The sequence below is a fragment of the Seriola lalandi genome, unplaced genomic scaffold (genome assembly GCF_002814215.2).
Source record: "Seriola lalandi dorsalis isolate HSWRI2012SDOR001 ecotype SW California unplaced genomic scaffold, Sedor1 jcf7180002054616, whole genome shotgun sequence".
Lineage (NCBI taxonomy): Eukaryota > Metazoa > Chordata > Actinopteri > Carangiformes > Carangidae > Seriola > Seriola lalandi.
In genome coordinates this window covers 10,048-17,960 of record NW_019525169.1, presented here as the reverse complement: position 1 = coordinate 17,960, position 7,913 = coordinate 10,048, and the positions used below count along the sequence as shown (strand labels likewise).

Sequence of the window (7,913 nt, the reverse complement as noted above, 5' to 3'; positions counted from 1 at the left end):
GGCTGTCAGTCGTATTTCAGCACCGGACAGCTCCACCAGACAGTAGCTAAAAAAAAAAAAAGAAGCTTTCCAGCAATTTCCAGTGAAAACCATGTATCTCCGTTCTAGAAGATTAATAGTTTTTTAATGGGTTGAGAAAATTCACCTTCTTCTTAAGTTAAATAAACCATCTGAAACCCACTGGCTTACTTGAAAACATCATTATGACAAAGCTGAAATAAAGCCTACATCTAACTCAGAGTTGATACTTTGGAGATATGTGGTTCTCATACTGGGGCGTTTTATTACCGCAATAAGGAATGCAGTGTTCAGCCCTAATAAGGAATAGAAATCAAAACGTCAGAATTGAAAGATTATTGCCACCAAATCGTTCAGTCAGATGACTCAGGTTCAAACTCCGAACAGTTCTTTAGCACCTACAGCAGTTGTGTAGCTGAGCTTGACCTCTGGCCTTAATAGAGGGGGGCAGGAAAAAAAAAATCCCTCCTAAGGCCAATATGATCCTATTTATGGCGTGACGTCAAATTTTGATATTAATTCACAATGTAATTAATGATAATGTTTGAAACCCAGATCCATTCTTTTTTTTCTCTTTTTTTTTAATGACTTGGCTCTGGGTCCTTCATTGACGCGGAAGAAGGATGCTCTCCAATGGGACGGGGTTGGGGGGGGGGGGGGCAATGACGCAGCCACCCACTTCCCCTCTCCACCCCCCTCCTTACCTACGTGACAAGTGAAAAAGGCATGCCTTTCGGATTCATGAATAAAAAACGAGGAGGACAAGAGGAGTTAAGTTCTCAGGACGCAGGAAAGTTCTCCGCAGACTGTTTGGTGCTCTTCTTTCCGCCCATGACAGAGTACACGTAGAAACCCCCGAGAACCGAGCTGCGGAGGAGCTGCACACCCGGTTGAGAAGCACAGACTGAAGACTGAAGAGGCGCTTCACTGAGGGAATAGAGGAAGAGGCGAGGACGGGAGAGAGAGAGAGAGAGAGAGAGAGAGAGAGAGAGAAGAGAGACTGAGATAGAGATCCTATCTCAGTTCAGGTCTTCAGCGGATCGCGTCCAGCGTCTCGCAACTGGTAAGAAGGCAACTTTCCGGGGGGTTTTACGCTGCGTAAAAGTGGGGAGAAAGTCAGGTTTGGCTGTTTTTTTGTGTGTTTAGAAACTCGCAGGTGTGATGCGAAAGTTACTAAATATCACAGGAAAAAACTAAAACCCACCTCATTGCATCAAATAATTGCTCCTATGAGTAGTCTGTGCACTCACTTAATGTCGTTTTCTTCTCTTACAGCAGGACAATGTCTAGTAAAGCGACTTTAGCCTTACTCATCTATGGAATCATAATGCATTACAGCGTCAACTGCTCACCTGTGGGGCTTAGCTTTCCAAGTGTTAGGTATGTACACTCCTGCTTATCATCGAAGTGTTCAGGTGTTGATTCCTTTTGAATGTTTGACATGCATGGAAAGGAGTTGTTGCACTCAGCAGCATCAGCAGCAGGGCACAGGGTAACGACCACATCTGCCTCACAGTTTGTTATGTCTGTGGCTATAAAAGCCTATTGGATTACCGGGTAATAGCATCTGACAGACAATCCATAGAGCTGCTCGCACAGAAATAATTGGGGAGAAACATTCACCAGGGAGCGGCTGTAATGTAATTTAGGCTACTGAGGCAGTGGAGTACAGTGTCTCAATTTGACCTGCAGCCACTAATCGACTAATTTATGTGATTAGATAATTAATAGAAAACGTTTTTGTTGAAAAATTGGCTTAAAGATCTGGTTTCTTTTGTATCTTTGTACATAATTTAAAGGACTTATGCAGACATGGCAACAAGTAACATTTATATAAAATAATGCTTCTATTTACTGTTTTTATTCATTCAGACTTGACAGTGAGGTTTATGATGAGGATGGAAATTCCTTACCGTCCCTGGATTATGACGGAGACCAAATGGATGTGAGAAGCCCCCAGTCAATGGCTGACGACGTCTACACTTTGTATTACCCACCAGAGAAAAGGTGACTATCATCTCCTTTTCCCAAACACTCAACGTTGGCGACGTCCGTGTTGAACATCTCATTATTGCTGTACAGTCCTATCTCTGTCCTTGTACTGTGTGTAGTACGTGTGTGTGTGTGTGTGTGTGTGTGTGTGTGTGTGTGTGAATCAATGTAACGTATCGTCGAGATTTTGTCAGTAAGTTCAAACAGGAAGACAGAATTCATTATCATTTTTACTTTTCGTTTATTTCAGCTTTTTTTTTTTGTTTGTTTGTTGCCAAATTAGTCTGGTCTCTTTTTAACTTAGTCGCTTTCTTTATAAAGGATGGACTTTAATGAACATTTCCAAATTGAACAAAAGAGTAAAAAAAAAACCTCACTGAAACCTGACTGCCTCTCCTGTGGAGTTGATCAGTCCTAAAATCATATTTTTCTTTTTTTTCCTTTTTTTTTTTTAAATAGTGAAAAATTCCGCCAAAATCAGCATAAATTGTAAAACGAGGTAGATTATTCTGGTCAAATATAAACCTTAAAGAAATTCATCATTAGACACAAGTGAAATAATCATAAAACTACTTGATTAGATGCAGATTTCTCACTGTCTTTAATTTAAAAAAATAAATAAAGTGTCTTTAGGGCCCGACATGTTGAGATAAATAATTATTTGCAGTGCAGCTTGACATTGTTGCCTCTTGCGCTGGGTGTGTGGTGACTTTACTGTGTGGCTATCTATCATCCCAGAACGGAAAGGCATGCAGACGGCATGTTTAATAAAGCCTACAGGAAAGCGCTGGGTCAGTTATCAGCAAGGAAATATCTGCATTCTCTGATGGCAAAACGTGTAGGGTAAGAGCATCTTCTTGGTTGTCACCTTTTCTTTTCTACTGAACGTTTCCTGTCCTTTGTGCGTTTTTGTTTCTTTGGACTGATCCCTTTTTAAATGCTCATAATTCACGCTGTTATACGTACGGTGTATGTCTGTGGTCCCATTATCTCCCAGCATGCTCCTAGATCCGGCGCCCTCGCCCCCTGAATCAGCCTTTTATTAATGCTATAAAAGCGTGGAGGGGGAGCACAAACGGGCACTTGATTGATTTGGGAAGTGTCATTTTCTGAGCCCGCTGCTGTGTCGTTAAGGCGCAGAGTGAGGAATTAACCCGCGCAGGCTTAAATTTATTTCCATATGAATAATTTATGGGTTTGAGTCCCAGTGGTTCCCGATAGAAGAAGGGAGGGATGCAATTACTCCAGCCTCGTGAGCAGGCCTTATTGCACGTCGAGAAATATGGGCCAAATTGTCCTGGGATGGGCTGAGAGTTAAACAGAGAGAGAATACGACTCCAAAATAAAAGCCCTTTGAGCTTATTTTGAAAAGATTCTTTCTCTAAAATGACAATGCACAAACACGTTTTGTCCTGGAACAAAACAAATCTGATTATCTTCCCTAAAAATGCTTTGAACATTGCACATCACTCCAGGCTGCATTGTTCTGAACTAAATAGGGAGTCAGAAATTATTTCCCCTCTCAGATGGTGACATAAAGATCCTAATTCAAGTATCCAGAGGCTTCACCTCAGCACCACAGGCAGTACATGCAGAGGTCATGTGAATGCACATCACATGCGTATAGTGAAACCTTCCTCTTGTCTCTCTCACAGCGGGGGGAAGACGGAGGAGGACAGCTCAGAGCCCCTGTCCAAGCGACACTCAGACGGGATCTTCACAGACAGCTACAGCCGCTACCGAAAGCAAATGGCAGTCAAGAAATACCTGGCAGCAGTCCTTGGGAAAAGGTATAGACAGAGAATTAGAAACAAAGGACGCCGGCTGGCATATTTGTAGCATCCTCCCCTCCCCTCCTGAAAAACAAACAAAAAAAAACAAAACAAACTTAAGTGTGTGCAGCCCCAGATGAAGTCATTTTGAGATCTGAACAATCAGTGGATCGCTTTTGTGTTCTTAAACATGTATTTATGTATGAAGTAAGCCATTAAAATGAATATTTTGATAATAATATTGTTTTTTATTTTGTACTTAAAGCACTTGAGGACACATATATCTACTTTGTGGACTAATTTTTGTTCATTTTAAGAAAAAATAGCCTCTATTTATGTATTCATTGATTTATTTTTCTTAGACCTATTTATTGAGGGGAGACAATTGTTCACATGACGATATGCTCCAACAGCCCTGTCTTTTAAACATTTAGTGAACAGATATGATTGTGAGGAAAATAAATAGTTTAAAAGACAATCAATGTATTGAATGCTGCTTTTTGTAAAGTGACATTAAGAGTTTAGTTGTCTTTATTCACAACAGCCTTGAAGACATAGGTATTCATCATATCCTACAAGACATAGACTTTGATGCCCTCCCGGACGGGGATGAGTTTGAGGCTTTTTTGGGAGATTGGCTGAAACAGTTCTCTCCCGAATTTCCGGTGAGTTTCAGGCTCTTTCCTGAGGCAGTGTCCTCGCAGGGGGCGTCTCATGTCCCTCCCTTATTTTTCCTCTCACCTTTAACTCTTTAACCTTGTGATCTTGCTCCAAACACTCGAATCCAACTCTTCTTCCACCTCATTTGTGCTCCTGTCTCTCTAGAGTCTCACTGATTTTACCTTTAACCCCACCTGTATAGCCACGTGCATACAGGCTTGAATGTGGAGAGACTTTGCTTAGACTGATATGTTATACATATCACCACTGATTGATATGAATGGTACCGATTTATCAGCGTCTGTGTTTATGGATGCAAGGATGATATTATGATGATAAAAACTATTTTATTAGATCTGGTTTAGACCAGATGTGAGCCCTGCTGGCTTTCAAAATGCCAGTTATACATTTTTTAAAGTCAAGAGGGGACGCTTGTCAAGAAAAAAGAAAAAGAAAAAAAAAAAAAAGAAATCCCAAATCTGAGATGAGGACCAGAGTACTTTTGAGGTTTTTCTTGTCCTTTTCTTCCGCAGTGTTTACAGAGTGAGCTTACACCTTTGACTCATGTAAAGTGCCAATCTTGTGTTTCTATCAACTGGTTTCTGTGTGTTTGGAAACCTCTTATTCTGCTGAAGGTTTTCTCATGTCTCTCTGCCCATATAATAAGTATCACTATCATTTAAAGCACCATCAGGCAAAATTTAAAAAGCATTAAAAAAAAAAGAATGAAAAAAAAAATGCCAAGAAATGATACTTGTTACATGGTAACTTACCCATCGATTTGTTCTTTGTGAGAGACATATGACGCAGTTTGAACTTTTGTGTTTGAACCTTCTGGGTCTATTGTGCTTCCCTTTTCTGTCATGTGAACCAATGTAAAAACTACAGTAGATTGCATGATTAAAGTAATTGCACTAGCCACCGCATCTGTGCAGACGACTCCAACTAGATGGTTTTGCTTGCTTTCTGACTACTGCAAACATATATACCTGTCATCTCTAGATGTTGTTTTGTGTTCTGTTCTCCTCACTGACATTTCTACACAAGCTGTATGTTGAACCTTGTCCTCCATTGAAGAATTACTCTGAATGTACTTCTGCTGTGAGAGTCTCTCAGTCTAATGTCTAGCATCTGTTACTTAACCAGCTTGAGATTTTGTAACCCACTGTTAAATTGTATATGAAGGAAAAGCTGTGGTCATGTTCTATCATCTTTATCTGCAGTATAGCACAAAAACTGCCATAATTAACACAATTTAGTTGACATGATTAAATTTAAAGAGCAGGAAGGGCACAGTTAGAGAGATATCAAGCGAAAGCAAATAAAGGAAGCAAGGGTCGGGTGCAAGACCAAGAACATGCATCAAGGAAGGAGTTTATAAAACCAATATGGTAAGACTGAAAACCCACTACCAACAAGTACCATTAAAAACAGTCTAGTATATGCACACTTCCTCCCAGTTCCTGAGGAAACTACGATGATGCATCAGGCACAATTTTGCAGAAATAAAAAACAAGTTGATCTTTAGTTTTCAAACAGCAGGGTAAAAGTTCTTCGATTTGTGTTTATTGTATCAATCTTTCTTTAATTTTGCATTCTCCTCTAGGCTTTGTGACGCAGGAAGCAGTTTGCAGCTGTGGTGCCTTGCATCGACTTTAAAATCGCCATGAATCACAGATGGCTATTTAGTGGCCCTACAATGCTGCACATCATCAGCTTACATTTCACCCTTTTGTTGTTGTTCTTGTGTTGCACAGACGTTTGATAGGATCTCTATAGTACCATCCAGCTTAGACGTCAAGCGTTCTTGCTTGCACTGCTTTCTTTTGCACTTTGTTTTTAGAGCACTAGATTAGATTTTTGTGAAAACAGAGGGAAGGATCAGTTTCCCCTCTCCATGAAACATTATATGTATGATAATGAAAGCGCCAATAGCCTTACTAAAATGAAATAATCTTCAAAGATATATTTACTGTGTAGAAAATGAATATTAGATTACTACTTCAAATGACGATCTGCAAAGGTCCAGTCAATAAATGTTTAAAAAAAAAAAAAAAAAAAGTGTTGTAAGATTTGTATGAATAAATTTTTGTAAACAACAAAAATTTCGTCTAATCTTTGAAGCCAATATCACCATAAGTCAAGACACATTTACGCGGATGAAAACAAGTAGGGAAAACCTAAATCAATCATCACAGTTTGAACAAGAGGTTACATAAGAAATGAGGAGAAGAACCAGCTTGTGGATTTCAGAGAGGGAAACAGCGGTGAAACATTAAGTTTCGTGAATTTTGTGAATTAAGTTTGAGACATCAAATACACCACACACAATCAGACAACACAAAGCAACATGCTGCTAATCGGTTTCATAGCACAGTCACATGTTTACACATAATAACTTGAAAAATTCATTCAATTCCCTAAAAAAAACAAAAAAGGGAAGAGTATCTGTTCATTTTTGTATCTCCATCATGGTGGACGTTACATGCTGTAGCTATGTGGACGTTCAATAACTGCAAGATGTTGCAAAATAAATCAGTAAACCACAGAAACAAAGGATCAGCTGGTGAAAAGGACACCAACAGATCTACGTCTCTGCCCCATGTTCATACTGACTCAGTCGGTTTGGCGGAGGAACAGTGACACCAGTTGGCTGGGTGTCTACCTCCCCTCGGGACAGCATGAGTAAAGAGACGTGGGAGGGATCACCCAGCCCGCACCACACACTGCCTCGCTGCACTTTACACCTCTCCAGGACTTCAACAGTCACCACCAAAGGCCTGAAGTACTGGTGGAACAGTTGGCCAGTCTCAACACTGGTACATTCCTTTTGTGCCAAAAACAACATTGATGCGTGAAGAGAAGAGCTGATGCAGGCTGGTTTCAACCAACCGTGCTCAGAAATGAGGGAATATATATCCACATGTTTTGAGACAGAAATGTGCTTTTTTTTATGTCCAGTCATAAATGTAATAATCTGAGGTGGTACAACTGCTACTGGAACGGGGGAAGGGTATTTTTTCCCAGAAAGCAGTTACTGCATATTAATGCCGTTAAGCACAACTTTTTAATGTTCATCTTTTTCTTTGTAGATATTAAGGTGAAAGATAATAGATGATTTTATATGGTCTCAGATGGTCTCTTAACAGCCTAACAGGGTGAAGCAATACTTTTGAAGTATTCATATTTCACACAAACTACATTTGGGATAAACGTCTGGGTTGAATTCTCATCTCTAATTTATTGCCTTGCTTCAAAGATTTCAAAGGTGTTTGTCTTGTACTTTTGCACCTTACCAGTTTACCAGTAGGCAGGTCTTCTCCCAGCTCTGGTTCAATTCAAGCAGATGGAGACTGATGAACAGATATAAATGTTAAATTTAGTAAAAATGGTAATTTATTTAAAAAAAAAAAACACAATACAACACAATATGAAGCAATTTTCAAAGACAGCCATCAAAGAGCTAGATAT

The 7,913-nt window shown here is 39.8% G+C and overlaps 1 protein-coding gene across 1 annotated transcript; it reads left to right on the top strand.

The window, feature by feature from the left end:
* The first annotated feature begins 770 nt into the window (after positions 1-770).
* On the top strand, positions 771-6,547 carry LOC111665192 (glucagon family neuropeptides). The gene is given in 7 exon segments (XM_023420108.2): positions 771-1,081; positions 1,294-1,398; positions 1,891-2,025; positions 2,749-2,853; positions 3,666-3,800; positions 4,327-4,487; positions 4,490-6,547. Coding segments are annotated over 6 exon segments (690 nt in total). The 5' UTR covers positions 771-1,081; positions 1,294-1,300; the 3' UTR covers positions 4,546-6,547.
* Positions 6,548-7,913: the final 1,366 nt, after the last annotated feature.